The sequence below is a fragment of the Ursus arctos genome, unplaced genomic scaffold, assembly GCF_023065955.2.
Source record: "Ursus arctos isolate Adak ecotype North America unplaced genomic scaffold, UrsArc2.0 scaffold_10, whole genome shotgun sequence".
NCBI classification, from domain to species: domain Eukaryota; kingdom Metazoa; phylum Chordata; class Mammalia; order Carnivora; family Ursidae; genus Ursus; species Ursus arctos.
The window spans coordinates 73,086,411-73,112,831 of NW_026622764.1; the positions used below are offsets into that span (position 1 = coordinate 73,086,411).

A 26,421-nucleotide genomic window follows, 5' to 3' on the forward strand; every position below is an offset into this window, starting at 1 on the left:
GTAGCTGTTTTAGAAGTTATTCTCATCATTATGCATTCTCACAAAAAATAATGGAGGAAACAGAAGATGAGATTAATTTGAGTAAATTAAGAAGTATTAAAACCTAGAAATTGATAATTTGATAATTTTTTATCTTGTTAACAAGAAAAGACTTTCTTAGAAGTCAAGAATGTTGGTGATATCTCTTGTAAGACAAATTTTATTTTTCTTCCTTGTTTAATCTGGGTGGATTCATTGGTCAGAATTACTTCCAGGTGATACTAGATATAAAAGATGGTTGTAATACAAGACTTTCTGAATATGAGGCCTGAGGGTGATCTGTTCCCAGGACCTAGTACCTCTTATTTATATAATTGACTTCTACACAGAAAATAGGCCTTTCTTTGGTAGTTTTGTTTGTACTATTTAAACTTCAACTTGACTGGTAATATTGTGGAACCATTTTAATATCTAACTCTCACCTTTGTCATCATAGGTGCTGAATAACCAGTGAGTCAGTAGGTAGAATTGAACTGTTCTTGTTACCAACCTGGGCCCCCATCTACTGAATGAAAAGTTACTTTTTCTTCCAATTTAGGTTTTGTTTCATCCAAGTTCATAAGAATATTTTGTAAACTGTAGTAATGTGCAATATGAAATCCTAGTCTGAAAGAATTAAACATACCAAATCTTAAATGAACCTCTGATAGCATTTGATCTAGTGACCAAAGACCATGGGCCAGTGGCAGTCTGTTTTCTCCTTAGAGACCAGTTTTGGCCCAATTTTTGGAGATGCATCGAGCTAGTGGATTATATGCCATGGTATGTACTGTGTGGGCCTCCAGTAATCTCTAATATGGAGAACCTCAAATAATCTGACGTCTATTTCAGATCCAAATTTTTCAGGGTCCCTGTGGCTCTCTGAATGATCTTGTGTTCCACACAGGCTTGCTCTGAAGTGAATCTAATAGGTTCATCCTGTAACAGAAAACTTCCCAGCTCGGCTCATCTCTGAATCATTTAGGATTCAGATAAGAGATACTTCTTTCTTTTTTAAATTTTGAAATATTATAAACATAGGGAAAACTAAAAACATAAGTGAATTAGTTTCATAAATTATTTGTGGGGGAACTTCTTGTCTGACCTTTCCATTATATAGCAATTGTGTTGTTACTTTATATAAAGTGTCCTTACTCTTAATAACATACGTGACATTTTTACTTATTAAAAATGGTAGCATATTCAGTTTTGAGGAGTTCTTTAAACTCTGCTAAAATATGGTTTATTTAGTATTTTCATGATGCTTTGGTAAACTAAACAAAAGCAATTTGTCTCTAAATTTCTAAAACTTTAAATTTCAGCTGAATGCTATGGCCAACAGAGCAGCTGGAAAAGGTTATGAAAATGAAGACAACTATTCTAACATTAGATTTCAGTTTGTTGGAATTGAAAATATTCATGTCATGCGGTCCAGCCTTCAGAAATTACTGGAAGGTATGATTATTTTTTGTCTTTGAGGCAACTTTTATCTAATAGAAATATAATGTTAGCACATTATAAAATTTAAAACTATGTAATTTAAAATTTTCCAATATTCACATTCAAAACGTAAAAAAAAAAAGTTGAAATTAATATATTTTACGTAATCTATTAAAAACATGTTAACATGTAATCAGTGTAAAAAATAAGTAGTGACACATTTTAGATTTTTTTCCTTTAAGTCTTAAAAATTGTCTAGTATGTATTTTACACTGTTAAATCACATCTCAGTTTGGACTACCCATGTGTCAGTTCGGGTAGTGGCTACTGTGTTGGACAGTACACTTCTAATGGTTTTGCAAAAAAAAAATGGTTATTATTAGATAAAAATTTTTGCTTAGTCTGTACAGTGAAGATTAATAGTAATGCTCCATTTAAGTATTAAGGTATCTTTCCAGTCGTGGTGCGGAATTTTAAAAATTAACATATCAGACTTTTAAACACTTAGTCCTCCAAATTTTTTTTTTTTAAAAGAGATTGGAGCTTTTTTTAAGCACAAAGAATGACAGAAAAATGAACCCCAAAAATCCAATATTGAGGTTCTAATAGCATCTTTTCATTTACAGGGTCTTGTTTTTTATTTTGTCCTCTTCCTCCCATTCACTCACTCAGAGCTTGAATAGGAGAAGTGGAGATTCTAGCCGCATTCTAATGAAATGTTTTTTTTCCCCTTTTTAGTCAATGGTACCAAAGGGCTTTCTGTCGGTGACTTCTACTCTGGTTTGGAGAGCTCAGGATGGCTTCGCCATATCAAAGCTGTTATGGATGCTGCAATCTTCTTAGCCAAAGTAACTCTTCTTCGCTCATATTTTGTTTGCGGATTTATAATGGTTGGGAAGGAATGCATTTATTCTGTTGGGTGCTGGTACCCTTTCCAGTCAGAACTTTTATGTTTTACTTCTTCAATGAGGCTTACTTTAATTCAAGCTTTAAAAGATCATGTAGCACTTCATGTAGGGACTTAAAAAGAAATCCCCAGACACTTGGAAACAGCAGATTTGGTTTTGTTTTTTGTTTGCTTTGTGTTTTGTCTTGTTTTTTGGAAGTTATGCTGTGACAGCATTGTCCTTGCTGTCCTTGCTCTTCCTTGTAATGCAGTACTTGCTATTATAGTTTTTGAGTCAGTAGTACTTAACTGATATACCTAAAATGTATTCTGCTGTAATCTAAGTATGTGATCTTCCTTTTCAGGCAATAATGGTTGAAAATGCAAGTGTGTTGGTCCATTGTTCTGATGGTTGGGATAGGACTTCCCAGGTTTGTTCCCTTGGCTCTCTTTTATTGGATTCCTACTACAGGACAATCAAAGGATTCATGGTAAGGAGTGATTTGGCTAGACCAGTGATTCTCAAATAGGAGTGATTTTGTCCTCCCAGGAGACATTTGGCAATGTTAGGAGACAGTTCTGGTTGTTACAAAGAAAAGGGTGCACCTGGCACTTAGCTGGTAGAGGCCCAGGATGCTGCTAATATTCTGTCCTGCAGAGGCTAGCCCCTGCAGCAAAGACCTAACTGGCCCAAAAGGTGTATAGTGCTGAGGCTGAAACACCTTGAGTTAGACTGATTTCCATTTGTGCTATCTCTTTGACAATAAGTTTTAAATTTAAAAGTATTTTTTCATCTACAGCCATACCACCCTGAACGCGCCTGATCTTGTCTAAGTTTTTTTTCTAAAACGTTACAGTAGAAATATTCAGTATTTTCTCCTTCATTTTTATCCAACAAATATGAGTGATGTAAAACAAGGCACAAATGAGAGTACTTAAAAATTATGTTCTAGAGGAAACTTTCTATTTAAAATGCCTTCATTCGCTAATTGTAATTACACATTAGTTAGCATGTTTTATATCCGAAGATTAAATTTCTAGTTGAACAGATTTTCTGCTTTGTGAAGCTAAAGCCCTGGCTCCTGTTTTTTGTTTGTCTTTTAACACGTGATCAGATTAACTTATGTTTTCAAAATTTACATCTTAATTCATGACAAGTAAAGTAAGTAAAGAGATCGTAGAAAGTTTTCATTAGTTTAGAATAATGAAATGCAGTGCCATCTTGAAGCAGGGGAAGATTTAACATCACCAGCTCCCTTTCAGCACCATTATTTGGTGGCACTGACATACTGAATCTTAGGCTGAATGGAAGTGCTGCTAATAAAATTATGTGCAGCTTACCTTAAGAGTATAAGATGAGGAATATGTTCTTTGCCATGTTTGGCTTTAATTGTTTGCTAGACATTCAAATGAAATCATGTAATAAATGCCCAGGGACAGTGTGAGAGCTTCCCAGGCAAAAGGAACAATGAGAACCAAAGCATAGCTCCGTAGGCTGAATGCAGATGATATGTGATGGCTGGAGTTCAGGGTGTTAGAGTGGGATGCTTGGGTGCAGAAGGATATAGTGGGATGAAGGGCTCAGGAAGAGGAGACTGGAATTTGGCCTTTACCCCCTTTGGATAGTGAGAGCCATTAAAGGGCTTTAAATAGAGGAAACAGTAACTTGCTTGGGTCTGCTTTGTAAAAAGATGGCTTGATGTCTTCAAGGTGGAGGGTAGTGGAAATGGAGCGGGGAGACCAGTGTAGAAACTGGTAGGATAACTCAGGAGAGAAAAGAGGGCCAGGAGTAAGGCAGTATCACATGAATGCAAGAGGAGGTAATAGGTTCAACCTCCAGGGATGCTGAGAAAGTAGAATCAGTAAGAATTGTTGCTGGGTTGGATGTGGAGAAGAGAGGAGGCCTTTTCCAGGATGATTTCCAGTCTCTGGACTCAGGTGCTAGGATGGATGGTGCTGTTCTCTTGCTCTCTACTGAGAGAAGCAGAAGTCTAAGTGCAGTGAGAAAGATACTGAGTTAAGTTTTCGATGTGGGTGTGTAGAGGACCGGCAGATGGCCTGCAGTAAAATCTGGGGCTCAGCCTGAAGACCACCTGCCTGAGGTCACACAGTTGTGGAAGCAGCAAAGCTAGGATTTGAGCCCATGCAACATGGCTCCAGAAACTGTATCTTTCCCTGTCACGTTATATGGCCTTCTGCAAAATTTACAACAAAGAAGCTAAAGGTGGCTTTTTAAAAAAAAAATCCCTGGCAGTGAGTACTACCTCCCTTCTTTCTTTTGGGGTGAGTTTCTCCATCCCGTCATTTTGTCCGGTAGGAATTTAACCTCCCTGTTCTAGAGTGTGCTTAGCTGAGAATAAGGATCATGTTGCCTCTTGGTGCTTCTTCAATGATGCTTCTTCTCTCCCCTTAGTTATGGAGTTTGTTTTGTCAGTCTTCAGGCGATTTCTGGGGTATTTAGGATGATTTGATCATTATCTATTTGTGTTCAACTGACAAGACCAGCCTGGGACCCTCCTACCCCACTGCCATCTTATCTCCCCCTACAGGTGGCAGTTTTGACACTGTAAAGAATGTACTTGGTGATTATGTAATGAAATTATGAGATATATTAAATACTAGGAAGGTATGTTGTGTAAGTTAGACTGACAAAAATTAGAAGCCTATTACTTCAGTAGAGTTGTGACAGACAAAATACATAAAGAGAGTCCATTCAAGAGGTTGGATATTACCGTCTGAATTTGAATATACACTTTTTATTGGTGTCTTTATCATTTTTTTTCTGGTAAGTACTGTATAAGTAATGTACCACAAGTAAGCCAAAAGGTTTAAAGCATACACCCCAGTCTACCACCCACAGTTAACACTGTTAACAACTTGATTTACATTTTCGTAGCCTTTTTTCTATGCAGATACCATCATTAGACATACAGAAATGTAAATGTGCTAACGCTTTATAACATGTAATTTTCACTTAAAATATAATAAATACAACCGAAATGACTTATGTCACAGGATTACTATATTTCTTTTCTGTGTCATTTTTAGTCTTTGTTAAACCAACCTCTACTCCAGGTTCTTGCTGTCTTTTGCCTATAATTGAACAAAAGTTTGTTTTGTTTTATTTGCAACCATAAGTTAAAAGGGTAAATGCTGTTAAGATAATAGGATTTAATCCATGTTAAACAAAAGGAATTGAAAGTAGTTGTAAAATGGGTTTGCTTTTTCTCATTAAGGTTTTAATAGAAAAGGATTGGATCTCTTTTGGACATAAGTTTTCAGAGAGGTGAGTCATAGTTTTTACATTTATATATTTTGTAAGATTAGTAAAACCATTTTAGAGTGCCAGACTGTTTCTCTTCTTCATGAACTTGCATATCCAGTGGTAGGTGAGAGTGCTATCGGTTTTTTTGTATGAAAACTGACTTAATTTTTTCTGTCATTTCTTTCAATTCTCATACCTTTGTTAATTTTTGTGGCAGTTTATTACCTTCCTTTTTGTCTGGACTGTGGTACTTAGAAGGTAATCCTTTACAGTTGTTGAAAAACTTACAGATTTAAATTGTTTTTAATAAAAACATTATGCTTTTTTTATGACAATAGAGTAGTGTTTTAGGTTCATGTGTATGTGTTTAAATTTGATAATACCGGAATAATTGACTTCTTTCAGAGGCATTTTTAAAAGCTTGTACTTTCTGGGGGGCTAGGTGTGGCCATTTGGATGGTGACCCAAAGGAAGTCTCACCGGTGTTTACTCAGTTCTTGGAGTGTGTGTGGCATTTGACCGAACAGTTCCCACAAGACTTTGAATTCAATGAAGCATTTCTTCTTCAGATCCATGAACATATTCATTCATGCCAATTTGGAAACTTCCTTGGAAATTGTCAGAAGGAAAGAGAAGAGCTCAAGTAAGACAGTTTGCATAAAATGGGCTCTTTTTTCCCTACTTGGTTGAGGTCTAACATAAATCATAGTGGAATATAATAAAATATCTTGACAGTATGTAATAGAACTGAATTTTATTGTAAAGATTTTATTGACTGGTATTTCTGAAGCTAAGTACCCTCTATCCCTCACATCCTCAGGTTAATAGTAAAAACATTTTAAAAATTTGTTTTGAAATGTAGCATACATACAGAAAAGTACATATGGCATAAGTGTGAAGCTCAATAAATCTGAAACTCATCCATCTATGTAACCAGCACCCAGAACAAGAAACCTTACCAACACCCTGGAAACCGCCATCCTACTCCTCTCTAGTCTGAATGTATATTTAGAACAGAAAAATCTTAACATTATTTTATTTCTTAGAAAGTATTGGTCATTAAGCTTTAAAGTTTGGTAAAGGATTTAAAAACTGTTGGTTTTAAGGTAAGACGAAGCCTTATAGTTTTCCTCACATTTCTAAGCAGATAATTTTTTGGGGAAAATAGACCTATGTTGGCTGTAGTGTCTGTCCCTGAGTTGGGTCTCATGCCTCTTCTTTCCTAATCAGTCTTTGGGGAGTAGGGGTTTCTGGCTAAATTTTGATACAAAGGAAATGTGGGATAAGGCTGTGAGAAGTGCTTACATATAAATTTTTTTTAGGTTGGGTTTCTGAGTTTAGATTTCTTACAAGTCAATAAAGAGCAGTTATAGATCCTTGAATGTTCAAGTGACGTATTAGAGAAGCTAAATCTGGTAGTAGTTTGAAGATAGCCACATGCTCTCACTCTCAACAGAGTTGAAGGCAGAACTGGGAGCACTTGGAAGATTCTAAAGACGTGTAAAGGGAACTACAAGTGAAACAAGAGTATGACAGAGGTGCAAATCAAAGAGCGTTCAGACTTCGCTCTGTGCTATAGTAACTCACAGTAGTGTATCATAATTTGGAGCAGGCGACTCCGAGAGTACAGAGCTCTTTTAGGAAACACTGTTCTCAGTTAGTGCCAAACGTCCTCTACAAAGGAAGATGATAATAAAAGCACTTATTTCCTAGTCGTCTTTCTCTAAGAACTTACTTATTGGTCATCTTAGGGGTTTAGAAAAATGAGCAGACTCTCCATTTCCCCCTGTACCCCCATCTATTTTATATTTATTTGGTAAATATACTATCTAAATCATTCTACCCTTTATCCATTTACTTTACCTAACTTACTCTTAGAGTTGCAATATGATTGGCATCTTTTTACTGTTGAATAATGTCCTGATTTTTCCTAATTCCCTTTTTTGCTACTCACTCACACTTAAACTTGTCCCTGCTCTGTAATACATGTTACTACAGCCCAGATATAGGGCTAAGAGAATGAGGCCAAAGAGTGATACAAGTGTCTTACTCTATATACATGTGTATGGTGATTTGAAATAGGTATGACAGAGACCATGTTTATGAAATTGTGTGAGTCGAATCTCTTAACGTGTATGGTTGTGAGAGAAAATGATAGACCTGTGTTATGTTCAGAGAGACATGGTTTTATGTATTTCATGATTATAAGTGAAAGGAGAAAAGGGAGAATACAGAATTCAGAGACAAGGTAAGGTTAGGTTGCAAAGAGAAGGAAAAATTAAAAACTTAAATCTACTTGAGAGACAATTGCCTGATTGATAAAAATGAGTATTAGCATCTGTGGGATAGATCTTTGTTTTTCTCATTACACTAAGGTTAAAGGAAAAGACTTACTCCCTGTGGCCATTTCTCCTGGATGACCAAAAGAAGTATTTAAATCCTCTCTACAGTTCCAAATCTCCGAAATTTGCAGTTTTGGAGCCAAATACAGTATCTTTCAATTTTAAGTAAGTTGGCATCATTGAGGTATTTATACTTGATTTTTCTCAAACACAATTTATTGAGTTGTTATTTTTTGTTTTTGTCATAAAGGTTTTGGAGAAACATGTACCACCAATTTGATCGAACATTGCATCCTAGACAGTCCGTGTTTAATATAATTATGAATATGAATGAGCAAAATAAACAGTTAGAGAAAGATATTAAGGACTTAGAATCTGTAAGTATCCTGAAGTGTCTAATGCAATATATTTGCAATATTAAATTAGTGTATTTCCTTACTTCTGTTCTCAGTGTAAATTAGTATATCTAGAAACCTCCTGAGTACACGACTGCTTCAGAATCACATCTCCTCTACTTTCAGTGGGTTAGTTTGAATTGCTTTCCCTGAATTGCAACATTGAAGTATTTGAAGTACAATTGACCCTTGAACCATATAGCTTTGAACTGCACAGGTCCACTTATAAGTGGATTTTTTTCGATAAATACAGTACAGTACTGTAAATGTATTTTCTCTTGTGATTTTCTTAGTAACATTTTTTTTCCTCTAGCTTACTTTATTGGGAGAATACAGTATTAATACATACAACTTACAAATGTGTGTCAATGACTTTATGCTATTGGTAAGGTTTCTAGTCAACAATAGACTATTAGTAGTTTCATTTTTTGGGGAGTCAGAAGTTATATGTGGATTTTTGATTGCACGGGGTGTTGGTTCCCCCAACCCCTGTGTTGTTCAGGGGCCAACTGTATGTGGAAAAGTAGAGATATGAACATAATATCAGGGAATCTACCACTAGCTTTGTGAGATTTTAACATTTATCATATTCATTTCAGATCTTTCATGTTTTTGTTTTAAGAAATGAAACATGATAGATATATTTGAAGAAATATACTCCTCCTTACCCCTCCCCACCTACTTTGTACTGAATTTGGTGTTAATTGTTCTTGTGCATATTTCTATATTTCTACTATATTATATATGTTTTTTATCCACAATTTATAATATTGCTTTGTGTGATTTGAAATATTTTTATTTTATATTGAAGAAATACAAAAGAATATATTTTTACAAGGTATAAAAGAGCAACAGAAACATGAATGCACATATACCCTTCACCCAGCGTAAGGAACTGCGTGTTTATAAAACTATGTAAAGGTTGTTACATTGTCATGCTTCATTTACTCAACGTTGTTTTGAAATTTATCCATGTTGATACATGTAGCTTCGATTCATGTGTTTTATTAAATAACTACTGTATAACATTCTCTTATATGCATCTATCACAGTCCATTCAGCTACTACAGAACATTTAACTTGTTTTCAGTTTTGGATTTACATGATAACAAAGGAAGTTAAATGACTTTTCATATATTTGCTGGCCATTTAGTTTTTCCTGTTCTCTGAATGGTTTATTCAAACCTCCATTCATTTTTCTGTTGGCATATTTGCCTTTTCCTTATTGATCTGTAAGAGTTCTTTATACACCAGACATCAATTCTTAGTTAGTCATATATATATATATATATATATATATATATATATATATATATATATATATATCACAACATTTACAAAAGCATGGTTTCTTCTTTCATCTAACCTATATTGAACATGTAGTGTGTGTAATTAGTAATTTTTTTCAAATTTGGATTTTAGAAAATTAAGCAACGTAAAAATAAGCAAACAGATGGAATTCTCACCAAGGAATTGTTACATTCAGTTCATCCGGAATCACCTACCCTCAAAACTTCCTTGTGTTTTAAGGAGCAAACTCTGTTGCCTGTGAACCATGCTCTTCGAACTATAGAGGGCAGCAACCCAGCAGATAATCGCTACAGTGAATACGCAGAAGAGTTCTCCAAGTCGGAACCTGGTGTGGTCAGCTTGGAGTATGGTGTGGCCAGAATGACCTGTTAGGTCTGTAGAGTATTTTCTGGACTGACTGTAGTGCGAGAAATGGATTATTGTGAGAATGATCTGTGCGCATAACCAAAAGGAATTTGTCGAATAATGATCTTACAGTTTAAAAGTTGGAGAAAGGATAATAACTGCTCTTGTGAGAGAAATAAGTCCGTTTAATTGCATTTCCAGCAGGGAATGACTTTCAGTTCTTTATGAAACGAGTGGTGGTGGCAGATTTATTCAAAACACCATTTGTAATGTATGCTAGTGAATTGACATTTCTGTATGATTTATATGTTAATTACAGCCAAACATGAATAACCTTCCTTAACTGTAATTTAATTGCCAGGAAACAAACCTCGACAAAGTTCTCTCTTACTTAATAATTGACATGGCATGTACTTTTGATTATATAATTCTGTAACTATGAATATTTCCATATTTTGCCTATTAGTGATGTTTAATGTTGAAGTGCCATGAAAAATATTCTAAGAAAGCCTTAAAATCTGAATTTATTCTTCACTCTTAAGTTTTATAGGCAAGAGCAGGTTTTTGATTCTTTGGGTTTTTTTCTTTTGGTCAGCCTTGTTTTATTTGTAAAGAATTGCACCGTCGTTTCTGCAGGGGCTGCATGCTACAACACTCCTGTATAAACAGATGTGGAAGTGCAGTGTTCAGTTCATGGTCAGCTGCTCCCACGTCCATATTCAAAATTAATGAAACTGAAGGTTTCGTTCCAATTACAGTTTCTGCAGTGCTACATTTGATGACCAGTTTATTTACGACTAAGATTATTGATTTTTTGAATATGTGTAAACATATCTGACTTTCTTTTATGTATGGATTACTGCATTCTTTGATTCTTACTTTGTGGTTGGCTTTATTCCTTGGATAACTGTGTAACTTTAAAAAGCTAGGCTCTAAAACTGTTCCTAGAAACCATTATCTCTCAATGAGTTGCTCTTCCCAGAACAAACTTTCAGTTTCCCCAAAATTTTGGGGTTAAAAAAAGGGAAGTACAGATAGTTTAGACTTTGCTTGGTTGCATGAATTTTAAAGCAGCCATTTCTCTGTGGAACCTTTTTTTTCTCTCTGTTTACATAGGAATAAAAAAGGAAAATTAAAGATAGCCTAGTACAAAGTTAATGTTTAGCAAAAACAACTTAATGCTAAGAAAAGTTTCATTTTGCCATGTTATATTAACTGTTCTGTGTGCCAGTAACATATCTGTAAATGACAAAAAACACAAAAACAAAAACCAATTCACATGCAATTGACAGTATCACCCAGCTGGCTTTAAAATTGAAGGTTTAAGTAACATGACTGGCAAGAGGTATGATTCAGGGGTAGTAGGAAACCTGGGTAGGATCCCTAATGCTTCTCTTTACTGTACGTATATCTATTATATTAGTTTTGAGCATAAATATCTTTTTCAAATGGGAAAAAAAGCTTTATTGTATGAGAACTTATCTAATCCTGTTTATTTTTCCAATGCTTTTGTGTAATGCATTATGTAATAAGAAAAATACTCCTTTTTAAACAGTAACAGAAATGTACTATAAAATACAGTTTGTGATTTAGCCAAGTCTATTTCCATACTGAAGCTCTGGGGCAGGAAACTTAATCTTTGTGACCACAAAGGGTAACTTTTGTGCCTTGTTACTTGGTTCCAGTTACTGATTATGGTTTTAGAATCTTCCATGGCAGACTTCTTATATTCAACTTTTTTTTGGTTCATTATCTTCAACTTCAGGCATATATATGTGTGTTTATGTGCTCACACATGGACTGAGAAATCAGTTACCATCTTAAGTGACCTACAGGGTATATGTTGGCAAAAAGCAGATTGTGTATATGTCTTATAAAATTTACTTTCAATGTGTTTGGGAATGTATAGCATGTAAATTATTACATATTATTTAAAGGTAATTAAATGTTCGTATTTTACTTTGGATGTTTTTCTTTTGAAAAAAAAAAACGGGATCAAGTTGTGATTGTTTTTTTTCTTTCCTCACTTAGGCAAATGGACCTGCACATTATACTAATCATAACACTATAAGGTTTGAGCAAGTCATTTTCTAAAAGGTTGATGTTGATAAATAATAACTGATATGTAAAAATAATTTCCAAAATATTTAAAATAGGTATAGTGGGCGAAAAGGTTCAGCATAGGTGATAATATCACTTAATTTCGGTGGAAGGCAATGTCCAGTATATACATTCAGGGTAAAATGTCTCACCAAAGGCAGATCTGGAGATAAACATGATGATGAAGATGACTTGCAGGAAAGAGTTTATATGGGAGTGTTTTGAAAGGTTAGCTCGGCTAGAAGCAGCTCAGAGAGTCTTGACTAAATAAAGATGGAGGGAAGTGCTTTTTTTTTTTTTTAAAGTTCTCTTTATTTGGTGGAGTAGCAGGGCAGGGGGTAATATCAGGAACCCTCCCCCCTTTTTCAAGACTATTTTTTTAAGAGAAGTTTTAGGTTCACAGCAAAATTGAGAGGAAGGTCCAGAAATTTTTTATATACCCCACCAGAGTAGGACCTTTGTAACAATTAATGAACCTGCTTAACACATCATAATCACCCCAAGAAGTCCATAGTTTACCTTAGGGTTCATTCTTGGTGGTGTATATTCTGTGGGTTTTGGACGAATATATAATGGCCTTTATAGTATCACACAGGGTATTTTTCATGGCCCAAAAAATCCACTATGCTCTGCCTATTAATCCCTCCCTATCCCTCAACCTCTGGCAACCACTGATCTTTCTATTGTCTCCATAGTTTTACCATTTCTAGAGTGTCACATAGGAGGGATCATATAGTGTGTGGCCTTTCAGATTGACGTCTTTCACATAATAAATGCATTTCAGGTTCTATGTTTTTTCATATCTTGATAGCTCACTCATTTCTTTTTTAGTACTGAGTAATATTCCATTGTCTAGATGTATCACAGTTTATTCATTCACCTATTGTAGGACACCCGACTTGCTTCCAAATTACGGCAATTGTGAATAAAGTTGTGTTTAAACATCCGTGTGCAGGTTTTTGTGTGGACAGAAGTTTTCATCTCCTTTGGGTAGATACCAAGGAATGTAATTACTGGGTTGTTTGTCGTAAGAGTATGTTTAATTTTGTAAGAAACTGCCAAACTGTCTTCCAAGGTGGCTGCACCGTTTCCCCCAGCAGTGAATGAGAGTTCCTGTTGCTCCACAGCCTCACCAGTGTTCAGTGTTGCCCGTGTTGCCAGTGTTCTGCATTTTGACCATTCCAATAGCCTTTTCTGACGTCTTTTTGTTTTTAAGGTCAGCTTGAGAGTACTGAAAATTTTTCAGTTGGCATTCTAAGTTGTATGAAATTCTGTTCATTTACAGAACTATTGAGAGTAATTGCAGACTGTTATCAGTGATGTTGATCCATTTTCACTGGCCAAATTTTTGTTGTTTTGTTGGCTTTTCCATGCAGTAGTCCAATTGGCATTAACATGTTTTGGTTAGTTAAAATGCAGAACCTATTTTTAAAAATACATAACTATAAGCTTTAGAAATCTGTAGAAAAAGATCAACTGTAATCTAAAATCACTGAATATCTGAAGAACAGAATATATGCTGTTGTACTTGTCTTCTAAGAAAAAAACACCAATTTCTGCCATTTTTATAAACACTATAGTGCTACTCTAGTTATTTCTAAGCAAGTAAAATATCCCTTTGCACAGCAACTTCTGCGAAATAGTGGAACGTGTAACCGAAAGCAACTTTCAGAAGCGTTTGCATCTAACAGTATTTTGGAGATTCTGTGGCAGAATAGTGGGAGAATCACACTCTAAACCACCCACCCCAATCCGTAAGCATCTCTCTTGCTCTTAAAGGAAATGCAATTCCTCTTGTGTGAAGAGCAATAGCTTGAGGGCATCATATTTATGAAACTGCTACACAACAGGGGTGAGAAATTAACCTTTGTTTTAGGCCACTGAGAATTTGGGCTCTTTGTTACTGTGCTATAACCTAGTTCATCGTGAGTGATGAAACCATTAGCACACCTCAGAAGTTAATAATCCTTGGATTTCATCTAAAATTCAGTCTTCCATTGACTCCAGATGGCCTTTGGCTTATTTTTGCACTCCTATCCAGTTAAGGTTCGCGCATGGCATTTGCTTGTAGCTCTTTAGCCTCATCTTGAACAGCCCCTCACCTTCCTTTGCACTGATGTCTTGAACCAGACCAGCTATGGAGTATCTTACCACTTAGTGCATTTGCCCAGTTGTTTCCGCCGGGTGTAGTTTAACTTGTCCCCTATCTGCTGTACCTCCTAGAAAATAGGCATTAAATGAGATGCAGATCAAGCATTTTAGGAAAGATGCTTTGCATTTCATATTGAATTACTCAGGAGGGTAAGATAGGCTGTTCCACTATTTTGATGGTGTTTGGTCACTTGGTTGGCCTCTCCTTATAAAGGTATATATGTATTTTTTCCCTTTGCACTTACCAAATGCTCTGCCAGGTGTTATTTTGACATCAAAATGAATATCCCATTCCCTAACAACCTGCCCATTGATAATATTTGCCTGAATCAATTATTTTCATTAGGTCTTCCGAAATGGTGATTTTTTAAATTTGTCTTTCCTTTTACATTTATCTGATGGTATTGTTTATTTTTTTTTTTAAGATTTTATTTATTTATTTGACAGGGAGAGAGACAGCCAGCGAGAGAGGGAACACAAGCAGGGGGAGTGGGAGAGGAAGAAGCAGGCTCATAGCAGAGGAGCCTGATGTGGGGCTCAATCCCACAACGCCGGGATCACACCCTGAGCTGAAGGCAGACGCTTAACAACTGAGCCACCCAGGCGCCCCCTGATGGTATTGTTTAAAGAAATGCTTTCATTCATCAAATCAGAAAATTCCTCTGAAGAAAGATGTGATAAAAGCTTAAATCTTCCCTTTAATCACTAGTTTTCAGAATAAGGAGTTGTGATGGTCACCTCCAAACACTAGTGTTCTCTCTTTCTGTAGGATGTGTATTTTTATAATCTGTCCAGAAGAGCTCCAAGGTCCTTCCATACCCTTTTCACGTACCAGTTAGTTTTGAGCACATCTTTGGTTTCTGACATGAGCAGGTGTCCTAAGCTCATCTTGTGCTTTCTTTACTCCAGTTTTGGAATCAGCCATTTCTTGAAGGAACCTTTGTTCCTCTTAGTGGGGAATGATATTTAAACCAAACTCTGGACATATTAGATGTGCTCATTGCTACTGGGGCATCATTGCTCCCAGGCCCTTTCAATGGACAGAGCTAGAAAATGTATTTTTAAAAATAATGAGTTTAAATCATAGTAATTCAAGTTATTATTACCACAGTGTTTTCTTCTTTGATGTGTATCTCTATTTCCCTTATACTAAAAATCTTAGTTTCTCAGGGTGCTTGTGTGGCTCAGTCGATTAAAGTGTCCGACTCTTGATTTCAGCTCAGGTCACGAACACAGGGTTGTGAGATCAAGCCTCACACTGGGCTCTGTGCTGGGCATGGAGTCCGCTTGAGACTCTCTTTCCTTCTCCCTCTGCCTCTCCTCCCCCTCTAAAAAAATACATAAAAAATAAAAATCTTAGTTTCTAATAGCATGTGTAAATTGACATTTTTTGCTTTATACTAAGACATTCAAAGTATAGCTTCAAAATTATAATTAGTACTACTACTAATAATAGGAATACTGAGTAAAATTTAAGATTTCTTTGCAGTTCTCTTTATCCTTATATATATCCTACCAAGAATGTACAAAATACTGTATTCAGAAGTCACTTGAAATTTCTCTGTATGCATTACAGTCATACCTCAGAGATACTGGGGTTTGATTCCAGACCACTGCAATAGAGTGACTATCACATTACGTGAGTCTAATGATTTTTTTTGTTTCCAGTACATATAAAAGTTATTTTTACACTATACTATAGTTATTAAGTGTGCAATAGAATTATGCCTATAAAAACAATGTACATACCTTAATACTTTTTCGCTAAAAAATGCTCACCATCATGTGAGCCTTCAGTGAGTTGTAATCACTGATCACAGCTCACCATAACAAATAAAATAGTGATGAAAAAGTTTGAAACATTGTAAGAATACCAAAATGCAACGCAGAGATATGAAGTGAGCAAATGCTGTTGGATAAATGGTGCCAATAGACTTGATGTAAGGTTGCCACAAACCTTCAATTAAAAAAAAAAAGCAGTATATATGAAGTGCAGTAAAACAAGGTATGCCTGTAGAAATTTGAAATACAACTGAGATTTTGTTTTCAAATTTAGGCTTTCTAATTTTGATTTAGTGGATTTTTAAATAGGTAAGACAGTTCAAAATTCAAATTTATATTAAAAGGTATATCCAGAAGTCTTACTTTCATTACCTTCACTTCCTCCTTGTTTTTTTCCATGACTCTTCCATCCTCCCCACCATAGGTAGCTGCTTTTATTGGTTTCTATTACCCTTCCAATGTTTCTTTTTGTAAATATATGTGCATACTCACATCATGTATATACACATATATATTTATTCCCTTTTTTCTTTTTTTTTTAAGATTTTATTTATTTATTTGACAGAGAGAGAGGGAACACAAGCAAGAGGAGTGTGAGAGGGAGAAGCAGGCTTCCCACCAAGCAGGGAGCCTGTTGGGGGCTCAATCCCAGGACCCTGGGATCATGACCTGAGCTGAAGGCAGACACTCAACAGCTGAGCCATCCAGGTGCCCCATTCCCTTTTTTCTTGAACAAAGGATACATACTATATATATTATTCTATATCTTGAATAGACTATATATTCTATATCTTGAATAGATATATACTATCTATATCTAAAAAAGCAAGCTTTTTTTTTTTTTACTTGACTCTTGGAGATTACTTCATATCATTACAAATAGAGCTTGCTCATTGCTTATTTAAGGCTGCATAATACTTCATTGTATAGATTTTATTAAACTAGTTAATTCAAGTCGTTCCTATTTTTAAAACTTTATTATGCAAATGTCCAAAAGTTCAAAAATAACAGTAGTACAATGAACCTTCATGTTCTCTCTAGAATCAATTTTTAATGGCAGTTTGCGAATCACATTTGATTGACAGTCCACCGTTTTTATTGTTGGCATATATTAAAACAGATTTCAAACATGCTATTTTACCCAAATAGTTCAAAATGTGTGTGTGTGTGTGTGTGTGTGTGTGTGTGTGTGTGTGTGTAGATAGGTAGGTGATAGATAGATAGATAGATAGACGATAGATAGATAGATAGATAGATAGATAGATAGATAGATAGATAGATAGGTAGATAGACAGATAGATAGATAGATAGATAGATAGATAGATAGATAGAAAATAGATGATAGATAATAGACAGGTGATAAGAAGGCATGGTAAAGATATTGTATATTGATGGATGAGGAATCAATATATTTTTTCTTTTTCATATATTTAAGGCCATTTGCACTTTTCTGTGAGTTGTGTGTTCATCGCTTGCCTGTTTTTTTTCTGAACAGGTTCTATTTTGTCTTTACTTAAGAGCTTTTTATATTTTAGGGAGACTAACTCTCTATGACATAATGTGCCAAATATATTCTCCTTGTTTGTCATTTGCTTCTGGTGCTTTTTGCCATGCAAGAGAGTTTTATATTTTGGAGGTGGAATGCTATTCATCTTACACTCCTTGTTTTGAGTGATAGTTAGACTTTCTAATTCTAGGCTATAAAATAATTCACCCATGTTCTTTTAGTACTTACAGGTTTGTTGTTTTTTTCCCATTTGACTCTGATCGATTTGGGGTTTGTTCTGGTATGTAAAAACAAATATGGATCCAAATTTATCTTTTCCCAAATGGTTATCTTGTTGTTTCAGTCATTTATTAGTAAATTCATCTTGTCAGTGATTTGAGACATCATGTTTATGTACTTCCGGATTCCATTCCTTAGCATTGGGGTGTCTATTCACGCACCAAAGCCATAGAGCTGTATTTATCAAGGCTACAGGGTAAAGCTTACCCCGCCTTGTCACTTTTCTTTCTCAGGGTTTTCTTTACCATTATTGTTATTATTTATTTTGAGACAATCTCAACTATGCAGAAAAGTTGCAAGTACAGAAGGAACATTTTTCCTGAACCCCTTTGATAGTAAGATGCCGACATGCTGTCCTTTCTCCTTTAGGCCTTTAGTGTATTTTCCCTACAAAGACATTCTCATGTAACCACAATGCAGCCATTAAAACCAGAAGGTTAACATAACCACTCTATAATCCTCAGACCCCCGTTCAAATTTCCCAGCTGTCCCCTAAATTATTTGAAAAGACAACCCAGCTGTTGAATCCACATTGAATTTGGTTCTCCCGTCTCTTTAGCTTCTTCATTCAGGAGCAGTTTCTCAGTGTCTTCTTGAATTTCATGAGTTATTTTGTACTATCAGGTGAAATCAGTTTATTCTGCCACTGGGGATATTCATTATGATGCCTTGTTTAAAGTGGTATGTCCCAGGGCGCCTGGGTGGCTCAGTCGGTTGAGCCTCTGACTCTTGGTTTTGGCTCAGGTCATAATCTCAGGGTTGTTAGATTGAGCCCCACATTGGGCTCCATGCTGGGTGTGGAGTCTGCTTCAGATTCTCTCTCTCCCTCCCCCTCTACCCCTCCCACCTGCTCTCACTCTCTAAATAAATAAATAAATAAATAAATAAATAAATAAATAGATAAAATCTTTTAAAAAATTCTCTCCTCCCTCTGCCCCCCACTTTCTTTCTCTAAAAATAAATAGATGATAGATAGATAGATGATAGATATTTTTAAAAAGTGATATTTTCCAGGTTTCTTCAGTGTGAAATTACTTTTTCCTCTTTAAAACTAATTATATTAGTATTTTGTGGAAAAGTTCTTTGAGCCTGTGTAAATTTTATCATCAAATTTTCAATTTATTCATTTATTTATATTAACATGGACTCATCTTTGGTGTTAGCATTGCCACAATTTATTACTTTATTGTGTGTAACTTACTGCAGCTTTCTGTATTTACTGTATCTTTTTACTATGTAGACTTTTTTTATTTAAAAAATATTTTTAAACATTTCTTTTAGCTACTACATATTTGGACTTGTATTCAAATGGTTGCCTTTTTAGTGATACTTTATATGATGCATCTAGTTCATTTTTTTACCTTACTTAGGTGTCTGATTTTTTTTTGTCCTCTATATGTAATAATCCTTGGCTCTCATCTGCTACTTACGTGTCAATCAATGAGTTGATTCTACTCTTCCCCTTCTCTCTCACTTCTCCAGCCTTGTTCAGCTGTTTTATTTCCACTTTGTCAGAGCATATGACATTACCAAAATATCCTTCCACCCTTATCCTCAGTTTTGTTGTACTCTAGAATTTTTCACTAAATATCTTAGATGCTAAACACCAGTCTTTTACATCAAACACCAGGGATGTACTGTATGGTGACTAACATAATATAATAAAAAAAATTATAAAAAAATAAAAAACACCAGTCTTTTGCCAAAGTTTCCCCAGTGGAGCTTATCCCCGAGAAGATTCTTCAAAAGGGCTGCTTGTAGGTACAATCTTTCTGTAGTTCTTGTGTGTTTCAAATATTTTCTATAGATTTTATTCTTTCAGGGTAGCGTGGCTGGATATAAAATCCTTTGCTCACACTTTTTTTCCTGGAGTTTCTTGAAAATGTTGCTTACTTTATTTATTGTTGAGAAGTCTGATGCCAGCCAGATTTCTTTTCGTTATAAGTGACCTGGTCCTTTCCCTGGAGGTCCAGTGCATTTTTTTTTTCTTTTTAAAGTCAAGTTGTTTTATAAACTTATGTCTTGCAGTTACCTCTTCTAGGTCGGTTTTTCCAGGTACACTAGGGCCCAGCTCAACATAGAGATTCAGGTCTTCTATTTCAGCAAAGTTTTCTTGAATCATCCTTTAAATATTAATTTTATTGTTTTATTTTACTTCTTCAGGGGTTCAAATTTCCTAAGTGTTGGATCTTTTCAGTTTTCTGTATCAGTTTCTCTTTTTACCATTTTATCCATTTCTGCTTAATTTTTTACATTTTTTATTTCTTTCATCTATGCTGCTTATTGTGTTTTTAGTTATTCATATTCTCCTTTTGGAAACTTAAAATTTAATCTTTGTTTCTGGAATTGTTTTCTTTTGCATCAGTTTCTTTTTCAAGTTCGTTAATTCTTGTTTCACATCTTTTTGTTTGTCCATTTCCATTCTGAGATTTTGAATTTGTGATTAGTGGTTGTTTATCTTATCGGCACTTCTTTTAATTATATTTTAATGCATGTTTTAGTATTACTACAGTTTACCTTTACTTGTAGACTTTCTCTTCGGGGTTTCATCTACTGAAAAGTTTTAACTCGCATCTTTGTTTTCCTCTTATAATAACTGCACATGGATGCTTGTTTTTTGTTTTCATAAGTATTTGTGCAGAATTTTCTTGAAACAGTTATAGCAGGTGATCCTATGAAGAAGAATGGAAGAATTAGCACGTCATACCAGGTTTCTCAGTTCAAGAACTTCCTCTTTTGTTGCTGTAGTGAAGTACAGTTTCTTTAATAAATGTGCCTTTGTTGTCTGTCCTCTGATTTATTTATATTATCTTGTCTCAGCTTATCTTTTGTTGTCTTCTTTCCCAATATCTCCACCTTTCAAAATGCTTTCTTTCCCCTAGAGGTAACATCTTCCTAAGATCACCACAACATATGTTCCAAACCCCTTCTTTTTGACTCTATAGTTTCAGAAATGCTGTCAATATTTCTTCACTTAGATAGGGATTATCTGTCTATGGGCATGAACTGTAGCTGGTGTTAACTGTCCACTGAGACCTCATTGCACTCTCATTCATTTTCCATCTGACTCTCCACTGTTGGTGTGTACTTTGGAAATTGGAACCAATTCTGCTGGCCTCAGATCTTTATTTCCCCAGTCACATTTAAGTTGAAATTTATAAAAATTTCTCAGTTATGCTGCAAGTGAGTGCCAAAAGGGACTTAATTAGCCCTCCCTGTTGATCTTTACAGTTACACTGATGAATTTGTGGAAGTTCTAATGGAAGTAATTGGATCTAAAGGTGGCAGGGGTCAAGTGGCTGCACTCAACTGCCAAAGGCAATGTGGGTATGGTTACTGTAATGGACGGTGGACTCAAAACAGCAATCAGAATAGTCTGACTCATAAAGACCTATGGCATTGGCTAGTTGATAATAGTGTTTCTAGAAGTCAAATAGATAGGAAACCTACTAAATTCTTACTTGATCTGTGTAAACAGAAAAGTTTATGCTCATTGGTCTTGTCATGTTCCCTAATATCCAGAAACACATGGCTTGATAGAACAATGGAATGGCCCTTTGAAGATTCAGTTGCAGTGCCAGCCAGGTTCCAATGCCTTGCAGGGCTGGGACAAGGTTCTCCAGAAGGCTGTATATGCTCTGAATCAGTGTCCAATATATTTTGTTTTTAATTCCATAGCCAGCATTCACGATTCCAGGAATCAAGGGATTGAAATGGGAGTGGCATCACTCACTATTACTCCTAGTGACCCATTAGCAAAGTTTTTGCTTTCTATTCCCATGATATCATGCTCTGCTGGTCTATAAAGGCTTTTTAAAAATAAGTATTTAATTAATTTATTTGAGAGAGAGAGAGCACACAAGCAGGGGTAGCACCAGAGGGAGAGGGAGAAGCAGGCAACACTCTGAGCAGGGAACCTGGTGCGGGACTCGATCCCAGGACCCTGGGATCATCACCTGAGCCAAAGACAGACACTTAACCAGCTGAGCCACCCAGACAATCCTGGTCTACATGGTCTTAGTTTGAGAGGGAGGAGTGCTTCCACCAGGAGACACAGCAATGATTTCATTGACCTGGAGGTTAAGACTGCCACCCAGTCACTTTGAGCTCCTCATGCCACTGAATAAACCGGCAAAGAAGGGAGTTACTATGCTGGCTGAGTGATTGATCCTGGCTACCAAGGGGAAATTAGACTGCTGTTACACAATGGAGGTAAGGAAGAGTATGTCTAAAATACAGGAGATCCTCGTGAGCATCCCTTAATACTACCATGGCCTGTGATTAAGATCAGCGGGAAACTACAACAACCCAATCCAGTCAGAATTACTAACAGCCCAGACCCTTAGGAATATAGGTTTGGGTCACTCCACCAGGAAAATAACCATGACCAGCTGAGGTGCTGGCTGAAGGCAAAGGGACAACAGAATGGGTAGTGGGTATACCAGAAATGACCATGTGACCATTTATAGATTGAGGACTGTAATTGTCATGAGTATTTCCTTCTTATTTTGTTATGAATACATTTGTGTATATATATATAAAGCAAATATCTTTGTTTTCTTTCCCGTCTTATTCCTTATTATATAACATTTAATGTATTGACTGTATTGTAGTATCTAAGTATTGTTAATTTTATATCATAGTGTTTAAGTTCCAGAACATCAAGGAAAAGAGCAAACATCACTCAAGGATTTTATTTCCTTTTTGGGGGAAGGGGTTAGTGCTTTTTCAGTTGTATGCGGTAGAGCTGTATCATGTTAGGCAGAATTATACAGTTATTTCTTTATTTGAAAATTAAGTATGGTTTAAGGAGATGTGTATGGGTGCTAGGTTGACAAGGGGTGGGCTTGTGGTGTTAGTTTTACGTGTCAACTTGACTGGGTCATGGATACCCAGATATTTGGCTGAACATGATTCTGGATGTTCTGTGATGGTGTTTCTGAGATTAGCATTTGAATTGGTAAAGCAGGTTGCCCTCCCCAATGTGGGTGGCACCTTCCCATCCACTGGGGGCCTGAGTAGAATAAAATGTGGAGGAAGAGAGAATTTACCTTCTTCTTTTGCCTGAGTGATTTAGCTAGGACACTTGTCTTCTCCAGCCCTAGGACTGGGGTTTACACCATTGGGTCCCCCTGATTCTCAGGCCTTCACACTTGGACTAAATTATATCACTGGCTTTCCTTGGGTCTCCAGTTTGCAGATGGCAGATCATGGGACTTCTCAGCCTCCATAATCGTGTGAGCCAATTCCTCATAATAAATCTCTTTCTCTATGTATATCCTACTGGTTCTGTTTGTCTGTGGAACCCAAACTAATAGAGATAGCTACAGTTAGCCCAGAGGAACCCAGAAGTCCTGCATTTCTTCTTTTTATGTTATTGTTGTGGTAAAATATACATAACATTGAGTTTACCATTTCAGTTGTTTTTAAATGTACAATTCAGTGGCATTAAGCACATTCACAATGTTGTGAAACCATCACCCCTGTCCATTTGCAGAACTCTTTAAACATCCCAAACAGAAACATCCCAAACATTAATCAATAACTCCCCAGTGCCCTCAGCAACTGTTCTTCTACTTTCTGTCTCTATAAATTTGACTATTCTAGTTACCTAGTGTAAGTATAATCATGCAGTGTATGTCCTGTTGTGTCTGGTATATTTCAGTTAATGTATTTTTCATTTTGATTCATTTTGAGTGAATTTTTGTATATGGTAAGGTAAGGGTCCAACTTCATTCTTTTGCATATGGATACCCAGTTTTCCCAGCATTGTTTGTTGAAAAAAAACTGTGCTTTCCCCATTGAACAGTCTTGTCACTTATTGAAAATCTAGTAACCATATATGTGAGGGTTTATTTCTTTGTTCCTGGTCTCTAAATTTTACCCCAGTAGTGCACATATTGGCCTTTATGCTACTACAACACTGTTTTGATTATTGCAGTGTTGAAGTAATTTTTGAAGTCAGAGATTTGAGTCCTCTAACTTGGTTCTTTTTTCAAAGTTGTTTGGTTATTAGGATCCCTTGAAATTCCATGTGAATTTTTGGATGTGCTTTTCTATTTCTGCAAAACATACTGTGGGATTTTTGATAGACATTCTATTGAACCTGTAGATTGCTTTTGATAGTATTGACATCTTAACAGTAGTAAGTCTTCTGATCCATGAACATGCACTGTCTTTCCATTTTTTTGAGCTTTCTTTAATTTCTTTCAGCAACATTTTATAGTTTTCAATGTGCAAGTCTTTCACCTCCTTGGTTTAAGTTTATTCCTAAGTATTTTGTTCTTTTTGATACTATTATGAATGGAATTCTTTTCTTTTCTTTTAAGATTTTATTTATTTATTGACAGAGAGAGAGAGAGAGAGAGAGAGAGAGAGAGAGAATGAGCAGGGAGAGGGGCAGAGAGAGCAGCAGAATCCCCGCTGAGCTGGGAGCCAGATGTGGTGCTCAATCCCAGGCCCTAGGATCATGACCTGAATTGAAGGCAGACGGTTAACCGACTGAGCCACCCAGGTGCCCTGAATGGAATTGTTTTCTTAATTTTCTTTTTAGACTGTTCATTGCTAACATATAGAAATCCAGTAATTTTTGTGCATTGATTTTGCGTCTTACAAATTTGCTATATTCATTTATCAGCTCTAACATGTGTGTGTGTGTGTGTGTGTGTGTGTGTGTGTGTGTGTGTGTGTGTGTGTAGAATCTTTAGGGTTTTATACATGTAAGATCATATCATCTATGAACAGAGATAATTTTACTTCTTTATTTCCACTTTGGATACTTTTTGATTCTTTTTCTTGCCTAATTGCTCTGGCTAGAACTTCCAGTACTATGTTGAATAGAAATGGTGAAAACAGGCATCCTTGTATTGTTTTTAATCTTGGGAGGAAAGCTTTCTGTCTTTCACCATTTAGTATGATGTTAGCTATGGGTTTTTCATATATGGCCTTTACCATATTGTGGACATTTCCTTCTATTCTTAGTTTGTTCAGTGTTTTTGTCATGAAAGGGCATTGGAATTTGTCAAGTGAATTTCCTGCATCAATTGATCATGTGATTTTCTTCCCTTTTTGTTAATGTGGTGTATTACACTGATTTTTGTATGTTGAACCACATTTGCATTCCAAGAATAAATCCTACTTGGTCATGGTCTATGATCTTTTTAATGTGCTGTTGAACTCAGTTTGCTAGTATTTTGTTGAGGATATTTGCATCAATGTTTATAAGGCATTTTGCTCTCTAGTTTTCTTTTCTTATGGTGTCTTTGCTCTGGCCCAGTCATTCTCTAGTGTTGGCTCGGTATAGGTTGAAAAGCTAGAGGAAGAGTGACCATCAGGAAAAGCTGACACTTCAGCAAGGAAGAAGAGAGAACAGCATTTCTGAGCTGCATTAACTGAGCCATCATCCTTCAACTCATCTTAAATTTTTGTTTTGATATGGTTACCAAAAAGATGAAAATTAAAATAAACATGGCTAAACGGATCGTATAAAATATATAAGAAATTCTAGACTCATAATCATCTGAAAGCAAACACAGAATATTGTAAATGAACTGAAGTTGGAGACAAGTTGAATAGCACACATGAGTGTGAAATTGGGTGAGTGAGAAGCCGCTATATTAAGATCATCTGATGGTGTTATCGAGGATATTCCTGTGGTAAAGTCGTCAAGGAGAAACAGTTGTAAGGAAAGTCCAGATTAATACTCTTCTATAGAGGGGTGCCTGAATGGCTCGGTTTGTTAAGTACCTGACCTTTGATTTTGGTTTGGGTCATGATTTCAGGGTTGGGGGATCAAGCCCTGGGGTGAGCCCTGCATTAAGCCCTGTGTGGAGCCCTAGGTCAGGCTCCGCACTCAGCAGGGAGTCTGCTTGAGATTCTCTTCCTCTCCCTCTTCCTCTGCCCTTCCCCATGCTCATGCTCTCTCTCTCTCTCTAAAGTAAATAAATCTTTAAAAAATTTTTTTTAATTCTCTTCTATAGAAATATAATGCAAGCCATATGTGTAATTTTAAAATTTTCTAGGAGCCACATTTAAAAAAGCAAAAAGAAGCAGATGAAATTAATTTTTATGATAGATTTTATTTAACCCAATACATCAAAAAATTATCATTTTAACAAGTAATTGATATAAAAATTATGAATGTGATATTTAACATATTTTTTATACTAAATCTTCCAAATCTGGTATATTTTACATTTACAGCACATATCAACTTGGACTCACCACATTTTACAAGCTCAGTAGCCACATGTGCCTACCATATTGGGCAGTAAAAATCTAAACAGTGGGATCTCACTTGTCCAGATCTGTTTATCAGTTTAATTTTCCAGAGCTTGACAGATGAAAGTGTTAGTTTTTCTGCTGTCTGTTCTTAACAGATCCAACTGTATGCTCTTCTACAAGGTGGTTCTGTAGGAAGGTATCAATCCTGAAGTCTCTATCTAATGATGTATTCTTTAGAAATAGCCGACATTGGACAGACTGTCAAGAAACAAGTCCTTGGCAAGCAATCTTGGCATGTGTGGAGGGGGCAGGAGGTCTGATGGCTAAGTAGTTGTGGCAGGTGAGGGCCTAAGGGAATTTGTTGAGGATTTTAGGCT

At 35.9% G+C, this 26,421-nt stretch overlaps 1 protein-coding gene across 2 annotated transcripts in view; it reads left to right on the plus strand.

The window, feature by feature from the left end:
- Positions 1-11,961, plus strand: part of MTMR6 (myotubularin related protein 6) — a 33,160-nt gene extending 21,199 nt beyond the window's left edge. For both annotated transcript variants that reach the window (XM_026493017.4, XM_044381700.3), the window contains 8 exons: positions 1,341-1,473; positions 2,197-2,306; positions 2,710-2,835; positions 5,581-5,630; positions 6,052-6,252; positions 7,985-8,116; positions 8,202-8,328; positions 9,769-11,961. In XM_026493017.4, coding sequence (XP_026348802.1) covers positions 1,341-1,473; positions 2,197-2,306; positions 2,710-2,835; positions 5,581-5,630; positions 6,052-6,252; positions 7,985-8,116; positions 8,202-8,328; positions 9,769-10,029 — 1,140 coding nt within the window. In that variant the 3' untranslated portion in view covers positions 10,030-11,961. The remainder of the gene's footprint in view (positions 1-1,340; positions 1,474-2,196; positions 2,307-2,709; positions 2,836-5,580; positions 5,631-6,051; positions 6,253-7,984; positions 8,117-8,201; positions 8,329-9,768) is intronic.
- Positions 11,962-26,421: the final 14,460 nt, after the last annotated feature.